General features: G+C 52.8%; 1 protein-coding gene across 1 annotated transcript; it reads left to right on the top strand.

The window, feature by feature from the left end:
• Positions 1-2,115: 2,115 nt before the first annotated feature.
• On the top strand, positions 2,116-4,051 carry LOC122786221. Its single transcript, XM_044052370.1, has 4 exons — positions 2,116-2,291; positions 2,598-2,854; positions 2,956-3,207; positions 3,326-4,051. The coding sequence occupies exons 1-4, from the start codon at positions 2,262-2,264 to the stop codon at positions 4,014-4,016; spliced, it is 1,230 nt and encodes a 409-aa protein (XP_043908305.1). The 5' UTR covers positions 2,116-2,261; the 3' UTR covers positions 4,017-4,051.
• The last annotated feature ends 14,328 nt before the right edge of the window (positions 4,052-18,379 follow it).

Below are 18,379 nucleotides of genomic sequence, written 5' to 3'. Positions count from 1 at the left end.
TGATGGGCGCTGGATTATACAAGACCGTCCGGAGGGTCTTGGACATGAGCGGGTGGTACTTCATGGCCACAGAGTACCTTGAGTGCCCCGCCTGTCACAAGAAGATTGTGAGCTGGTCACGGGACATCTTAGACCAGCTGGACCTCGCGCACCGCGATCAGTTTCCAGCTGTTCTCACGTACAAGTATGTCACTTTAAGGCATTCAACATTTCCTCGACAATGCATTTTTTTGTTGTTGTTGTTGTTGTTGTTGTAGTAGTAGTAGTTAACTATATTTGTCTCTGTTGTCTGTACACTCTCTGTTTCCACCCCAGGTTGTCCTGTGACATGGCGGTGATTGGGCAGATGAAGGAGCGCACCCTGGGCAACGGTGTGGCTCGCCTCCGTGCCTCCCTGGTGGAGCATCACTCCAGGGAGTGGATGGCGCGGACGATCCAGTACCTTTCCGTGCTTGACAAGCTTATGGCGCCTGGAGCGGCACCAAAAGAGGCGGCGCTCCCAGACCTGGCGAAGGTGCCCGGACTCGCCTGGTTTGGCTGGGTGTACGTCCTGGATGCCATGACCAGGCTGGACAACACCAAGGCCAAGGTGACGTCCATTTTTGGTGACATCCTTAAGATGGACTCCACCAAGAAGGTGAAATTTCTCACTCACTCACTCACTCACTCACTCTCTCCACTGTGCCTTCACCCTGTATGACGTCGTTGTGCCGTGTGTCTAAATGTGTGTTTGTGCTGTGTCTGGCAGATCACCAAAAAGCTTGCAGGCACTGCCGCCGGCTCGGCCGCCTGGATGGCCAACGTTGGCAACGAGTACGGGCAGGTACTCGTGTCCGTCCTCACGGCAGCCGAGGGGGACGGACTGACCAACATGGCAGGCGGCCTGATGCGGAGGTACAGCGAAGCCGGAAAGGCCCCTCCAAAGGTCATGTACGTGGACCGGGACTGCTGTGCCGCCGTGGGTACGTCGTCAGTACACCACATGTTCCACGAGTGGCACGAGCTGGTGGTCAGGCTCGACGTGTGGCACCTCATGCGACGCTTTGCGAGGGGTGTCACCACAGACAGCCACCAGCTCTACGGCCTCTTCATGGCGAGGCTGTCCTTTGCCATCTTCGAGTGGGACGCCGGAGACGTCGCCCGCCTGAGAGAGGCCAAGCAGTCCGTGGAGGGGGAGGACGCCCAAATCAAGCTGTCCGCCAAGGAGCTCGCTCGGCATTGTCGACGCCGTACGAGGGGTGCGGCGGAGACAGAACGGCTCGTCCGGGAGGTGCTGGACGCCTTCTGGGACATGACGGACACCCTGGGCGTCCGGTTGATCGACCACGCCCGCATGGAGGAGATCTGGAGCACACAGCGCCGCCACCTCCACTGCATCCAGGACCCGGAGGGGGTGGAGCTGTACGCCCAGACAGGTGAGCTCACCAAGGGCGGTGTTAAGCTCCCCGTCTACCGGTGCGCACGTGGCTCCACTTCCCTCGAGTCCTTCCACCTGCACCAGTGCCGCTTCATTCCAGGTCATTCATTTTACAACACATTTACATCTTGTTTTTTCTTTCTTTCTTTATTTATTTCTTTCTTTCTTTCTTTCTTTCTTTTTTTTTATACATTGCTTCTCACTCACACTTTGCTCTCTTCCTTCACCTCTAGGTACATCTGCGAGTGACTTACACTTCCAGGTGTACCTGCTGGAGGGCCTGGTGCGGTGGAATGAAAACCGCGGACGAGCGGCAGTCCAGGGAGGTCAGCGATCGGCGCTGCGGTGCTACAGTGCCCAGCAGCAGCACGTGTTCAACCGGCTGGCCCATCGGCTCAAGGGGCTCAAGCCGGTTGTCGACTACACCCAGCCCAGGGAGTACACAGGTACAGAGAGATCAGCGACAGAGCGTTTGTTGCTGTTGTCTTGGGGCATCTGCTCATGTGTGTTTGTGTGTGTGTCTCACTCGCTCTCTGCAGGGGAACTCTTGGGGGTGGAGTATTTGTACGCCCAGACGGGCGCTGTGCTCCAGCAGTGTCCCAACGCTCCGGAAGTGACCGACGACGCCGAGGACGACGAGGACGGCGGCGGCGGCGGCGGCGGCACACTGACCGACGAGGGCTTTGAGGAGGAGGAGCCAGAGGACCCGGAGGAGATCCGTCTCCTGGCCCATCACGACGCTCTCCTCCAGGAGCCCCACAGTGTGCCTGTGCGTGAGGCCTCGTCATCCCAGTTGGGAACTCCACCACCCCCCGTACCACCCGAACCCCCCGAGGACGACAGGATGGAGGTGCAGCAGGCTGAGGAGGATGAAGTGAGTAGACAGTTGCCTGTTAACATTTCATATTCATGATGAGTAAAAAAAGTCTAAAAATAATGACAATCAAGTTATTAATAATCTATATTCTTATAAATATACTGTGTATCTGTGTATCAGTCTGTATACTGTATATCTTAATAAATGTAAACTGCTTTTGTATTGAACCAACATTAAGTGTGCTGCACTCACATTTTTGCTGTAACAATAGCTGATGTACCAAGATCAAAACTTTGCTGATTTTCTCAAGAAACTTGCAGCGTCGCATCATGTGCCGTGTCTGTGTGTTGTGCTTTTTTTCAGGACGTCATTGGGCCAGACGGTCACCCCGGTTACCAACACGTGGTGGCCCTGGCCCACAGCCTCGTGGAGCTGCGTCAACATGCCTTCGTTACCGCTCGTCAGTCCAGGGAGGTTGTCACTCTCTGGGAGAAGCTGACTGAGAGGGACAAGGCACCAGTGACTCTCCCCCGCCGCTGCCACCAGGACAGGCTGGTCCAAGGCCGCTTCAAGACCAGCAACCGGCACGCTCACGCACCAGGAGTGGAGAGTGTGAAGTGGTAAGCACTAACTGCATTAATAGTTTTTTGGGTTTTTTTACAGCCTGCTATAGTCAGTAACTAACACGTTCGCTTCTCTCTCGCTCTCTCTCTCTCTCCAGTGTCACCCTGAGTCAGGGCACAGGAGCGGCACAGTCTCCTAAAGCCAGCAGGCTTGTTGAAGCCATCATGCTGGAGCTGTGCCGCATTCACACCCGTGACACCAGGACGCTCACCGGGGTCCACAACAACCGCTGGGCTGGCGTCATGAGGGACTACAAGCACATCCAGGACAACGTGGTCAACTGTCCTGCCCTCATGGCGTGCACCCGGGTCCAGCTGTATGATGTCAATCAGCAGACCCTGTCGATGTGGTAAGTCAATATGCTTTGGCTTGCAGCACTGATGTGTGTGTGTGTTTGTTGTCATGATTAATATCTTTGTCATGATAAATCATACATTGTTTCTTGTCCGTTTTTTTTTTCTTGTAAGGCACAATCAGAGGAGCAAGGCGATGACGAGGGACACCATCACCATCGCAGTTCCGGGGTCCAGCGCTCCCCAGACCACAGCGGAGCCCCTGCCTGCCCCACGGACTCTGCTGCAGGACCCCCAACAGCCAGACCAGCCCCTTGCGCACCACCTGCCCGCAGATGCCTCGGGCCTGGCTGTCACTATCAGAGGGCCGCTGGCCCCGGAACTGTTTGACCTCATCGTCGACCACCAGAGTGCCACCACCTCCTCAGTGTCAGCCCCACCAGTGGAACCAGCTTCTACAAAAGCCACTGCTCCAACCGTCACTCCAGTCACCATCGCTGGAGCCATTCCCCGATCTACTGCCTGGAGGCGCCGGGTCGACGCTGAGATGGAGCGTCGTGCCCAGGAGCTACGGAACTTCGCAAAGCCCTACAGGAAGGTTCCCCAATTTATGTGCAGGCGCTGTGGCCAGCCAAAGACAAAGCAGTATGGCCACAGCCGCTACAAACGGGGGACCTTCTGTGCCCAGGCTGACGGGGGGACTGTGGAGCAGTGGCTGTCGGCAATGAAGGACAGAGAGCGCGAGGAGGCTGCTGCTGCTGCTGCTGCTGCCGCCGCCGCCGCCGCCGCCGCCGCTGCTGCTGCATCCACCGCCCCCGCCAACACCAACACCACCCCTAACCGCACCATATTCCCAGCACCCTAAAAAATGTGTATATACTGTAAATATGTAAATAAAAATATGTAAATAGTACATAAATATGTTCATAGTTTTTTATGTTAATACATTCTTGGTTTTGCAACAGACCAGAGAGAGAGGACTGTCCCGAGCCAGAGGGTGTGTATTTAATCTGTGTGTGCCAAGTGCATGCATCTGGTTCATTGTGGACATTAACTGTGCAAAGTATGATGATGCTGTGTGAAATTACAGAGGTGTTAGTGAAGAGATGCCTAGGTGACTCTTGTTTGGAAATATATACCACAAAAATGCATTAAACTCATTTAATTTTATTTAGACCTACATGTCACTATTGGTCTAATCAAAACGTGTTAAAAAATCAAGACATGTGGGCAGTGGCATGCACAGATAGACACTAGGTGGTGCTATAGTACCTGCCCTTTGCTCTCTGGACCAAGTTTTGAAAGTTATACGTGACGTGATCATATGGAAGAGGATTATGGCCACAGGGGAAAGAAACATTTTAGCTGTGGTCAGAATTGTTGTTGTTTTGCTCTTTGCACTTGGCGTTTACTCCGTGTTTGGTGAACATCCATTTTCTTTTCTTTTTTCTCCTTTTCTTTTTTTTTAAAAGTTTCTGAGCTTTCTGTTTAGCTATCAAAGAAAGCTAAACATGCCTTTGATACGTGTGTATGGCATCCCCCGGCACCGGGAAGAAGAGTCATCCATCCGCGCGCAGCAGCCAAAAGGAAGGTGGTCACCCTCTACAAACGGAGAAGGATGCAGCAGGACAAGAGGATGCTGGAGGAAGCGAAAGAGATGCCGACACGCGAGCCGGGAGCCGCCTGCGCTAACTGTGGCAAGCAGCCCATGAACCTGGACACGGGACATGCCTTGTACAAGGGAGACATGTATTGCGAGTTGGCGAAGGGCCCGGGGGGACGCACGGCTCGTAAGTGGCTCGCGGATGTGTACACCATGGCAATTCCCAGAACGACTCTCTGGAGGATGAACAAAGCCAAGGCGGGGCAGGTCGAGGCTGGGCCTCCTCCTCCTCCTCCTCCTCCTCCTACTACTCCTCCTCCTGAGCCTTTGGGGAGGAAGCGCAAGTGTCGTCGTCCTCCTCCTCCTCCTGAGCCTTTGGGGAGGAAGCGCAAGTGTCGTCCCGTCTCCTCCAGCTCTTCCATCCCCGGCCCATCTGCACCTCCTACCCCCGCTCCTCCTACCCCTGTCCCTCCTACCCGTAGACGGAAGCACAAGCCGCACAAGCCGCACATCTGCCAGCTGTGCCTCCAGCCATCACAAAAAGACTTTGGGCACAGCAGGTTTGAGGGGATAACTTTCTGTGCCCTTTATTCCGGCAAAAGTGTGAAGCAGTGGCTGGCTGAGATGAGAGACCTAAAGGCACGCAAACTGTTGTAAATGTTATGTGTGTAGTGGAAAATGAAATATGGCTTCCATATCAAAACAATGTCAAACCAATGTTGCTGCTCAGGCATAAATGTATGTATTGACATTTAATAAATGAATGAACAACAATAAATGAAGGTCTAAAGTTTTATTGCACGCACACACATTGTAGCATCATGAAATCACATTGGCGCTTTCTAAACCAGTTCACTGGGGGAGGTTGGATTTGAACTCGCGACTTTGGAGTTGACTGGGGGAGGTTGGATTTGAACTCGCGACTTTGGAGTTGACTGGGGGAGGTTGGATTTGAACTCGCGACTTTGGAGTTGACATTGGAACAGAAGAAATATTCAGAAGCGCAATCGCTGGAGGAGCGGCCGATGCTCCGGCCGACAGAGTCACCCACCATTTTCAAGTCTGCAGGCATAAGCATTAATGGTTGGTGTCAGTATTATTGTATTAACAACAACAACAACAACAAACAACAACAACAACAACAACAACAACAACAATAATAATAATAATAATAATAACATGACGATCTATCCATTATCTCATCATTACACTTACATCTTACAAAGTAATGACACCTTGCGCAGCAAGGAAGGTGCAGCCTTGCAGCTTTGTGCTGGCTGCTGGCTGGCGGGGCGGCCGGTACGCGAACTCGCGAACATCGGACTCGAGTTGTATGTCCGCCTGTCTCGCGGGGGCGGAAAAAAAGAACTCTCGGCTTCTTGTCTGTCCTCCGACTAAAAAGGCAGACTAAAAAGGCAGATTATTCCGAATTTCTCGTCGCGCGGCCGGAAACGGCGGCGGGGTCACCGGCGGCGCCGCAAAAGGCCGGCGCGCGGACCGGCGGCGGGCGGCCGGCGGCAGCGAGCTCTGCCAGCGGCTGGGGCTTCGTTGCGTTTTGCGCCCCGGGATCTGCCATGTTTGAGATACCTCCTCTGTCCTAAATGTCTTAATTCCTGAAGTCCCACCTCCCAGCAGCGCAATGGAGTTTTCACTGGAAGGTTCTATATAATGTGTACGCAGGGTGCAAACACTGCATGTTTTCATTGGCTGTTTGTGTTGCACCCTCCCCCAGACGGACTTGTCGCAGGCGAAGTTCAGTAGTTGTTGAGCATCATCTTGTCGACATCACATAAGTTATGCCGTTTTTGTCTTCATAACAGCAAATACCTCAGCACGATACAGCATTAGTGTTCTGTGTGATTTTATTTCTTTATTGTTGTTGTAAATGTCTTGAAATAATTTGACAAATATTCCGAGTAATATACTTTCGCGGTGTGTGTGTGTGTGTGTGTGTCCGCTTCGAGCCCTACTCCAATGAGCTCACCCTTCGTCCTTCTGCTGCCGCGGTGGCCCTGGCCACAAAACACCGCCAGCAGACCACTGCCATTGTGAGGAGGACACAGAGGTCTGACGTCCATGAGGCTGAGGCGAGGGCTAGAGCCTGTCAAAAGGGGGACGTCTCTGACGAAATGGTGCTGGCTGAGACCGAGCTCGAGCTTGGCCAGTACTGGGGCCAAACCTTTCGGTGGCTGCTGGAAAACGATGTGGGGTACGTCGTCTCCATCTTGGCGTCCCACCAGAAGGAGAGAGAGGAAGGGATGACCATGAGAACGCCCCCCATGTCAAACAAGGACGCTCTTGCCTCCTACGCAAGGCTTTTCCCACCCATGGTGACAGCCATTGCCAGGCGTAGGTTGTGCGAGAGCTCCAAGCAGGTATGGCAGGTCACTCCTTCCTGCAGCTGTTAGACCGTACAACAAACACTGCTCGCAGTAGACCACATATAACCAGGCTTCCACGTGCAATATACTGTCAATTTGCAATATACCTATACATATTCATACTGCAAATATCAAGTCCATACTGTGTATATTGTGCTGTTTATAAAGTCGACCTACATTCTATTTCTAACATATTTTTTGCAGTCAAAGTGTTAACATGTTTGTATGTTGTATTTTTCTTTTTTTGGTCATGCATGTTTATTACTTATTATCTTTATCTTTACTGTCTTGCTGCTATAACAATGCAAATTTCTCCTCTGCGGGACAAATAAAGGACTATCTTATCTCTTCAGAGTACAAATGAGGTGGATGACACGCTGTTGGGGTTTGGTGAGCACGCGCACCGTTCGTACAAGTCCTTGTACAATGCGAGGGACCGGGAGAGTCGAACGTAAGTAGTGTGTGTGTGTGCGTGTGTGTGCGTGTGTGTGTGTGTGTGTACACTGCATGTGTGTCTGTGTGTTGATTATGTGTGTTTTTCTTTGCTCTGTTACAGCTTTGTGGCTTGGTTACGCAAGCAAGAGAAGCTAGACGCTGGGTCCAGGATGGATACCTTCCAGAAGTATGTGCTGGCCCGGGACAAACAATCCGAGCCACAGCCAGGTAACTGCACTGCACTGTCTACAAAACAGCCTGTGCTTTCAACAGTACACCAGTGCTTCATCTGTGCATGTTGTCCTTTGCCACCAGGCACCTCCTCCTGCGACCTATCTGACGCTGAGATGATTGCCGCTGCCGCCGAGGTCGACTCTCCCAGTAAGTGTACATTTTGATGTGAATTCACTTGTAATGCACTTGTAATGCATCGCCCTAACACTGACATGTGTTGTCAGGCACGTCCAGGGACACCCCAACAGCTGTGGTCCCCTCTTCCTCTCTCTCCTCCTCCAAGCAGCCACTGGAAGGGCCAGGGCCAGGGCCAGTACCGATGGCTCCTCCGAAACCTGTCTCTGGCAAAGAGGTATGTATGGTGTGCGTGCGTGCGTGAGTGCGTGCGTGCGTGCGTGTGTGTGTTAATGTGTGCCTGTCTGCTGCACACTCACTAACTGTGTCTCTGCTGTGTGCTGTGTGTGTTTCAGCTGCTTCCCGTCAGCTGGAGGCAGACGCTGCCAGAAGAGCAGCAGGAGTGGGTGGCCGGGCGCTGTTCAAGAGGGAACCCAGCAGCGGGAAGGTGGTCCTCACCACGCCGCTCAAACTGTGGTGGCACCCTCCTGGCCCCCGGCCCCTCTACACACAGCTCCCCGCCAATGCTCACGCTTTCTTCCAGTGCCCCTTCTTTCTGTGGATGCCCTATCGGATGTGGGCATATCGTCTGAAGTGCCCTGCCGATGGGCGGACACTGATGGCCGCTGGACTGTACAAGACCGTCCGGAGGGTCTTGGACATGAGCGGGTGGTACTTCATGGCCACAGAGTACCTTGAGTGCCCCGCCTGTCACAAGAAGATTGTGAGCTGGTCACGGGACATCTTAGACCAGCTGGACCTCGCGCACCGCGATCAGTTTCCAGCTGTTCTCACATACAAGTATGTCACTTTAAGGAATTCAACATTTGTTGATTTTATGTGTTTTCTCTTTTGGTTTTTATGTAATTGTGTGATTTTAATTCATTGTAAAGTGTCCTTGAGTGACCTGAAAGGCTCTTTTAAATTACATTTATTATTATTATTATTTCCTCGACAATGCATTTTTTTGTTGTTGTTGTTTTTGTTGTAGTAGTGGTAGTTGTTAACTATATTTGTCTGCGTTGTCTGTACACTCTCTGTTTCCACCCCAGGTTGTCCTGTGACATGGCGGTGATCGGGCAGATGAAGGAGCGCACACTGGGCAACGGTGTGGCTCGCCTCCGTGCCTCCCTGGTGGAGCATCACTGCATGGATGATCCAGTACCTCTCCGTGCTTGACAAGCTAATGGCGCCTGGAGCGGCACCAAAAGAGGGGGCGCTCCCAGACCTGGTGAAGGTGCCCGGACTCGCCTGGTTCGGCTGGGTGTACGTCCTGGATGCCATGACCAGGCTGGACAACACCAAGGCCAAGGTGACGATGGACTCCAAGAGAGAGGCCAAGCAGTCCGTGGAGGGGGAGGACGCCCAAATCAAGCTGTCCGCCAAGGAGCTCGCTCGGCAGAGCGGCTCGTCCGGGAGGTGCTGGACGCCTTCTGGGACATGACGGACACCCTGGGCGTCCTGTTGATCGACCGCGCCCGCATGGAGGAGATCTGGAGCACACAGCGCCGCCACCTCCACTGCATCCAGGACCTGGAGGAGGTGGAGCTGTACGCCCAGACAGGTGAGCTCACCAAGGGCGGTGTTAAGCTCCCCGTCTACCGGTGCGCATGTGGCTCCACTTCCCTCGAGTCCTTCCACCTGCACCAGTGCCGCTTCATTCCAGGTCATTCATTTTACAACACATTTACATCTTGTTTTTTCTTTCTTTCTTTCTTCCTTTTTTTTTTATACATTGCTTCTCACTCACACTTTGCTCTCTTCCTTCACCTCTAGGTACATCTGCGAGTGACTTACACTTCCAGGTGTACCTGCTGGAAGCCCTGGTGCAGTGGAATGAAAACCGCGGACGAGCGGCAGTCCAGGGAGGTCAGCGATCAGCGCTGCGGTGCTACAGTGCCCAGCAGCAGCACGTGTTCAACCGGCTGGCCCATCGGCTCAAGGGGCTCAAGCCGGTTGTCGACTACACCCAGCCCAGGGAGTACACAGGTACAGAGAGATCAGTGACAGAGCGTTTGTTGCTGTTGTCTTATGAAATCTGCTCGTGTGTGTCTTGTGTGTGTCTCTCACTCGCTCTCTGCAGGGGAACTCTTGGGGGTGGAGTATTTGTACGCCCAGACGGGCGCTGTGCTCCAGCAGTGTCCCAACGCTCCGGAAGTGACCGACGACGCCGAGGACGACGAGGACGGCGGCACTGAGGACGGAGGAGGCTCCTGGCCCATCACGACGCTCTCCTCCAGGAGCCCCACAGTGTGCCTGTGCGTGAGGCCTCGTCATCCCAGTTGGGAACTCCACCACCCCCCGTACCCCCCGAACCCCCCGAGGACGACAGGATGGAGGTGCAGCAGGCTGAGGAGGATTAAGTGAGTGGACAGTTGCCTGTTAACGTTTCATATTCATGATGAGGAAAATCAGTCTAAAAATAACGACAATCAAGTTAATAATAACAATAATGATAACAATAATAATAATAATAATCTATATTCTAGATAAATATACTGTGTTTCTTATATCTTCATAAATGTAAACTGCTTTTGTATTGATCCAACATTAAGTGTGCTGCACTCACATTTTTGCTGCAACAATAGCTGATGTACCGAGATCAAAACTTAGCTGATTTTCTCAAGAAACTTGCAGCGTCGCATCATGTGCCGTGTCTGTGTGTTGTCCTTTTTTTCAGGACGTCGTTGGGCCAGACGGTCACCCCGGTTTCCATCACGTGGTGGCCCTGGCCCACGGCCTCGTGGAGCTGCGTCACCACGCCTTTGTCACCGCTCGTCAATCCAGGGAGGTTGTCGCTCTCTGGGAGAAGCTGACTGAGAGGGACAAGGCACCGGTGATCTTCCCCCGCCGCCACCAGGACAGGCTGGTCAAAGGTCGATTCAAGACCAGCAACCGGCACGCTCACACACCAGGAGTGGAGAGTGTGAAGCGGTACAAAGTCACTGCATTAACAGTTTTTTTTTTACTGCCTGCCATAGTCAGTAACTAACAAATTCTCCTCCCTCCCTCCCTCTGTCTCTCTCTCTCTCTCTCTGCAGTTTCGCCCTGGGTCAAGGCGCAGGAGCGGCACAGTCTCCTAAAGCCAGCAGGCTTGTTGAAGCCATCATGCTGGAGCTGTGCTGCATTCACACCCAGGACACCAGGACGATTGCCGGTGTCCGCATCAACCGCTGGGCTGGCATCATGAGGGACTATAAGCAGATCTGGCACAACGTGGTCAACTGTCCTGCCCTCATGGCGTGCACCCGCATCCAGCTGTATGATGTCAATCAGCGGACCCTATCGATGTGGTAAATCAATATGCTCGCAGCACTGATATGTGTGTGTGTGTGTTTGTTGTTGTGATTAATACCTTTGTCATGAGAAATCATGCATTGTTTCTTGTCTGTTATTTCTTGTAAGGCACAATGAGAAGAGCAAGGCGCTGATGAGGGACACCATCACCGTCGCAGTTCTGGGGCCCAGCGCTCCCCAGACCGCAGCGGAGTGCCTGCCTGCCCCGCGGGCTCCGCTGCAGGACCCCCAACAGCAAGACCAGCCCCTTGAGCACCACGTGCCCGCGGATGCCTCGGGCCTGGCTGTCACTATCAGAGGGCCGCTGACCCCGGAACTGTTTGACCTCATCGTCGACCACCAGAGTGCCACCACCTCCTCAGCGTCAGCCACCAACACCACCTCCTCCTCAGCGGACACCACCACCACCTCCTCAGCGGACACCACCTCCGCAGCTTCGACAACAGCCACTGCTCCAACTGTCGCTCCAGCCACCATCGCTCCAGCCATTCCCCACTCTACTGCCTGGAGGCGCCGGGTACACGCTGAGATGGAGTGTCGTGCCCAGGAGCTAGGGAACTTTGCAAAGCCCTACAAGAAGGTTCCCCAGTTCATGGCATAGAAAAGGTCCAGTATTTTATTGTCTCTGGTGTGGCATGTGACATAGGTCATAGTCATCTTCACTTGTTAGCTGTAAACAACTGGACTTGCTTGAGGTTAGTTGAGGGTACTTTGCTTCTCATCCAAGAGGCTTCTTCCGTTCTGGCTGACAGGTGCAATAATCGAGGTGTTTAGCCCTCGTCTTCGGGGCACCTCCTCTGTTGAGTCATGGGTTCTCCACGTTGATGGCTTCTTTCAAAAGAACCAGCGTGACAGTGCAACTGAAAAGTGGTGAAGTGCCTGCCTCTCAATCTACTTTTGCAAAGTGTGGAGGTTCTTTGAAGTGGTATGACCATGAGTCCATCTGTGCAGACAGAGAACATTGATTTGTCGACGCAAAATGAGGAACGCTTCACGAATTTGCGTGTCATCCTTGCGCCCCGGGATGTGCCATGTTCGAGATACCTCCTCTGTCCTAAATGTCCTAATTCCTGAAGTCCCGCCTCCCAGCAGCGCAGCGCAATGGAGTTTTCACTGGAAGGTCCTATATAATGTGAACGCAGGGTACAAACACTGCATGTTTTCATTGGACTGTTCTAATTTACTCCTCTACAGGCATTGGCTGTTTGTGTTGCACCCTCAGCGACGGACGGAGTTGCAGGCGGAGTTCAGTACATCGTTGAGCATCATCTCGGTAGACATCACGTAAGTTATGCCGTTTTTGTCTTCATAACAGCAAATACCTCAGCACGATACAGCATTAGTGTTCAGTGTGATTCTATTTCTTTATTGTTGTTGTAAATGTCTTGAAATAATTTGACGAATATTCCGAGTAATATACTTTCGCGGTGTGTGTGTGTGTGTGTGGTGTGTGTGTGTGTGCGGCGCGGTGTGTGTGAGACGGGACGTGCAAATACTGTGTTTGGACGACGGTTTTATATTTTATAGACTCTTGGCTAAGTGTGGTATAAATGCTGGAACGAATTATTGTGAATTTCTTGAAATAATTCGACAAATATCCCGACGTAATATACTTTCGCTGTGTGTATGTGTGTGTGTGTGTGTGAGACGGGACATGCAAATACTGTGTTCGGACGAGGGTTTTATATTCTATAGACTCTTGGCTAAGTGTGGTATAAATGCTGGAACGAATTATTGTGAATTTCTTGAAATAAATCGACAAATATCCCGACGTAATATGCTTTCGCGGTGTGTGTGTGTGTGTGTGTGTGCGCCAGACAGTATGTCACTGACAGCCATTGTCAATTCGTAATGTCTGATATGCTGATTAAAGTTGACAGTATTACCCTAATACTCCTAATGGGCTGCTGATTGATATCCTGACATTACCCCATTGATATAAACAGTGGTATTCTAACACCCTGGGGGGTGGAGAGAGGTCATGTGTAACAACAGTGCAATTAGTCAGTGAAGTGTATTATAATGTACTGTTATGCTGCTTCTTGTCTTTCAGAAAATGGCTTTTGCTCCCGCCTTCCGCTTCGAGCCCTCCTCCAATGAGCTCACCCTTCGTCCTTCTGCTGCCGCGGTGGCCCTGGCCACAAAACACCGGCAGCAGACCACTGCCATTGTGAGGAGGACACAGAGGTCTGACGTCCTTGAGGCTGAGGCGAGGGCTAGAGCCTCTGAAAAGGGGGACGTCTCTGACGAAATGGTGCTGGCTGAGACCGAGCTCCAGTTTGGCCAGTACTGGGGCCAAACCTTTCGGTGGCTGCTTGAAAATGATGTGGGGTACGTGGTCTCCATCTTGGCATCCCACCAGAAGGAGAGAGAGGGAGGGATGACCATGAGAACGCCCCTCATGTCAAACAAGGACGCTCTTGCCTCCTACGCAAGGCTTTTCCCACCCATGGTGACAGCCATTGCCAGGCGTAGGTTGTGCGAGAGCTCCAAGCAGGTATGGCAGGTCGTTCCTTCCTGCAGCTGTTAGACTACAACAAACACTGCTCGCAGTAGACCACACAGAACCAGGCTTCCACGTGCAATATACTGTCAATTTGCAATATACCTATACATATTCATACTGCAAATATCAAGTCCAAACTGTGTATATTGTGCAGTTTATAAAGTACGTCCTACATTCTATTTCTAACATATTTTTTGCAGTCAAAGTGTTAACATGTTTGTATGTTGTATTTTTCTTTTTTTGGTCATGCATGTTTATTACTTATTATCTTCATCTTTACTGTTTTGCTGCTATAACAATGCAAATTTCTCCTCTGCGGGACAAATAAAGGACTATCTTATCTCTTCAGAGTACAAATGAGGTGGATGACACGCTGTTGGGGTTTGGTGAGCACGCGCACCGTTCGTACAAGTCCTTGTACAATGCGAGGGACCGGGAGAGTCGAACGTAAGTAGTGTGTGCGTGCGTGTGTGTGTGTGTGTATGTACACTGCATGTGTGTCTGTGTTTATTATGTGTGTTTTTCTTTGCTCTGTTACAGCTTTGTGGCTTGGTTACACAAGCAAAAGAAGCTAGGCGCTGGGTCCAGGATGGATACTTTCCAGAAGTATGTGCTGGCCCGGGACAAACAATCAGAGCCACAGCCAGGTAACTGCACTGCACTGTCTACAAAACAGCCTGTGCTTTCAACAGTACACCAGTGCTTCATCTGTGCATGTTGTCCTTTGCCACCAGGCACCTCCTCCTGCGACCTATCTGACGCCGAGATGCTTGCCGCTGCCGCCGAGGTCGACTCTCCCAGTAAGTGTACATTTTGATGTGAATTCACTTGTAATGCACTTGTAATGCATCGCCCTAACACTGACATGTGTTGTCAGGCACGTCCAGGGACACCCCAACAGCTGTGGTCTCCTCTTCCTCTCTCTCCTCCTCCAAGCAGCCACTGGAAGGGCCAGGGCCAGGGCCAGGGCCAGTACCGATGGCTCCTCCGAAACCTGTCTCTGGCAAAGAGGTATGTATGGTGTGTGTGCGTGCGTGCGTGCGTGCGTGCGTGCGTGCGTGCGTGCGTGCATGCGTGCGTGTGTTAATGTGTGCCTGTCTGCTGCACACTCACTAACTGTGTCTCTGCTGTGTGCTGTGTGCTGTGTGTGTTTCAGCTGCTTCCCGTCAGCTGGAGGCAGACGCTGCCAGAAGAGCAGCAGGAGTGGGTGGGCCGGGCGCTGTTCAAGAGGGAACCCAGCGGGAAGGTGGTCCTCACCACGCCGCTCAAACTGTGGTGGCACCCTCCTGGCCCCCGGCCCCTCTACACACAGCTCCCCGCCAATGCTCACGCCTTCTTCCAGCGCCCCTTCTTTCTGTGGATGCCCTATCGGATGTGGGCATATCGTTTGAAGTGCCCTGCCGATGGGCGGAAACTGATGGGCGCTGGATTATACAAGACCGTCCGGAGGGTCTTGGACATGAGCGGGTGGTACTTCATGGCCACAGAGTACCTTGAGTGCCCCGCCTGTCACAAGAAGATTGTGAGCTGGTCACGGGACATCTTAGACCAGCTGGACCTCGCGCACCGCGATCAGTTTCCAGCTGTTCTCACGTACAAGTATGTCACTTTAAGGCATTCAACATTTCCTCGACAATGCATTTTTTTGTTGTTGTTGTTGTTGTTGTTGTAGTAGTAGTAGTTAACTATATTTGTCTCTGTTGTCTGTACACTCTCTGTTTCCACCCCAGGTTGTCCTGTGACATGGCGGTGATTGGGCAGATGAAGGAGCGCACCCTGGGCAACGGTGTGGCTCGCCTCCGTGCCTCCCTGGTGGAGCATCACTCCAGGGAGTGGATGGCGCGGACGATCCAGTACCTTTCCGTGCTTGACAAGCTTATGGCGCCTGGAGCGGCACCAAAAGAGGCGGCGCTCCCAGACCTGGCGAAGGTGCCCGGACTCGCCTGGTTTGGCTGGGTGTACGTCCTGGATGCCATGACCAGGCTGGACAACACCAAGGCCAAGGTGACGTCCATTTTTGGTGACATCCTTAAGATGGACTCCACCAAGAAGGTGAAATTTCTCACTCACTCACTCACTCACTCACTCTCTCCACTGTGCCTTCACCCTGTATGACGTCGTTGTGCCGTGTGTCTAAATGTGTGTTTGTGCTGTGTCTGGCAGATCACCAAAAAGCTTGCAGGCACTGCCGCCGGCTCGGCCGCCTGGATGGCCAACGTTGGCAACGAGTACGGGCAGGTACTCGTGTCCGTCCTCACGGCAGCCGAGGGGGACGGACTGACCAACATGGCAGGCGGCCTGATGCGGAGGTACAGCGAAGCCGGAAAGGCCCCTCCAAAGGTCATGTACGTGGACCGGGACTGCTGTGCCGCCGTGGGTACGTCGTCAGTACACCACATGTTCCACGAGTGGCACGAGCTGGTGGTCAGGCTCGACGTGTGGCACCTCATGCGACGCTTTGCGAGGGGTGTCACCACAGACAGCCACCAGCTCTACGGCCTCTTCATGGCGAGGCTGTCCTTTGCCATCTTCGAGTGGGACGCCGGAGACGTCGCCCGCCTGAGAGAGGCCAAGCAGTCCGTGGAGGGGGAGGACGCCCAAATCAAGCTGTCCGCCAAGGAGCTCGCTCGGCATTGTCGACGCCGTACGAGGGGTGCGGCGGAGACAGAACGGCTCGTCCGGGAGGTGCTGGACGCCTTCTGGGACATGACGGACACCCTGGGCGTCCGGTTGATCGACCACGCCCGCATGGAGGAGATCTGGAGCACACAGCGCCGCCACCTCCACTGCATCCAGGACCCGGAGGGGGTGGAGCTGTACGCCCAGACAGGTGAGCTCACCAAGGGCGGTGTTAAGCTCCCCGTCTACCGGTGCGCACGTGGCTCCACTTCCCTCGAGTCCTTCCACCTGCACCAGTGCCGCTTCATTCCAGGTCATTCATTTTACAACACATTTACATCTTGTTTTTTCTTTCTTTCTTTATTTATTTATTTCTTTCTTTCTTTCTTTCTTTTTTTTTTATACATTGCTTCTCACTCACACTTTGCTCTCTTCCTTCACCTCTAGGTACATCTGCGAGTGACTTACACTTCCAGGTGTACCTGCTGGAGGGCCTGGTGCGGTGGAATGAAAACCGCGGACGAGCGGCAGTCCAGGGAGGTCAGCGATCGGCGCTGCGGTGCTACAGTGCCCAGCAGCAGCACGTGTTCAACCGGCTGGCCCATCGGCTCAAGGGGCTCAAGCCGGTTGTCGACTACACCCAGCCCAGGGAGTACACAGGTACAGAGAGATCAGCGACAGAGCGTTTGTTGCTGTTGTCTTGGGGCATCTGCTCATGTGTGTTTGTGTGTGTGTCTCACTCGCTCTCTGCAGGGGAACTCTTGGGGGTGGAGTATTTGTACGCCCAGACGGGCGCTGTGCTCCAGCAGTGTCCCAACGCTCCGGAAGTGACCGACGACGCCGAGGACGACGAGGACGGCGGCGGCGGCACACTGACCGACGAGGGCTTTGAGGAGGAGGAGCCAGAGGACCCGGAGGAGATCCGTCTCCTGGCCCATCACGACGCTCTCCTCCAGGAGCCCCACAGTGTGCCTGTGCGTGAGGCCTCGTCATCCCAGTTGGGAACTCCACCACCCCCCGTACCACCCGAACCCCCCGAGGACGACAGGATGGAGGTGCAGCAGGCTGAGGAGGATGAAGTGAGTAGACAGTTGCCTGTTAACATTTCATATTCATGATGAGTAAAAAAAGTCTAAAAATAATGACAATCAAGTTATTAATAATCTATATTCTTATAAATATACTGTGTATCTGTGTATCAGTCTGTATACTGTATATCTTAATAAATGTAAACTGCTTTTGTATTGAACCAACATTAAGTGTGCTGCACTCACATTTTTGCTGTAACAATAGCTGATGTACCAAGATCAAAACTTTGCTGATTTTCTCAAGAAACTTGCAGCGTCGCATCATGTGCCGTGTCTGTGTGTTGTGCTTTTTTTCAGGACGTCGTTGGGCCAGACGGTCAACCCGGTTACCAACACGTGGTGGCCCTGGCCCAGGGCCTCGTGGAGCTGCGTCACCACGCCTTTGTCACCGCTCGTCAGTCCAGGGAGGTTGTCGCTCTCTGGGAGAAGCTGACTGAGAGGGACAAGGCACCGGTGATCTTCCCCCGCCGCCACCAGGACAGGCTGGTCAAAGGTCGATTCAAGACCAGCAACCGGCACGCTCACACGCCAGGAGTGGAGAGTGTGAAGCGGTACAAAGTCACTGCATTAACAGTTTTTTTTTTTTTACAGCCTGCTATAGTCAGTAACTAACACATTCTCCTCTCTCTCTCTCTCTCTCTCTCTGCAGTGCCCTGGGTCGCAGGAGCGGCACAGTCTCCTAAAGCCAGCAGGCTTGTTGAAGCCATCATGCTGGAGCTGTGCTGCGTTCACACCCAGGACTCCAGGACGATGTGGTAAGTCAATATGCTTTGGCTCGCAGCACTGATGTGTGTGTGTGTGTGTGTGTGTGTGTGTGTTTGTGTGTGTTTGTTGTCATGATTAATATCTTTGTCATGATAAATCATGCATTGTTTCTTGTCCGTTTTTTATTTCTTGTAAGGCACAATCAGAGGAGCAAGACGATGATGAGGGACACCATCACCACCGCAG

This window comes from Solea senegalensis, linkage group LG20 (genome assembly GCF_019176455.1).
Source record: "Solea senegalensis isolate Sse05_10M linkage group LG20, IFAPA_SoseM_1, whole genome shotgun sequence".
NCBI classification, from domain to species: Eukaryota; Metazoa; Chordata; class Actinopteri; order Pleuronectiformes; family Soleidae; genus Solea; species Solea senegalensis.
Note: the sequence above shows the minus strand (reverse complement) of the source record. Positions and strands in the feature narration are given on the sequence as shown.

Excerpts from the sequence above, each read along its gene's own strand:
- LOC122786221 (XM_044052370.1), top strand. The coding sequence starts at position 2,262 with ATGGAGGTGCAGCAGGCTGAGGAGGATGAA. Across the intron at positions 2,855-2,955 it reads GGAGTGGAGAGTGTGAAGTG|TGTCACCCTGAGTCAGGGCA; the intron begins GTAAGCACTAAC and ends CTCTCTCTCCAG. Across the intron at positions 3,208-3,325 it reads CAGCAGACCCTGTCGATGTG|GCACAATCAGAGGAGCAAGG; the intron begins GTAAGTCAATAT and ends TTTTCTTGTAAG.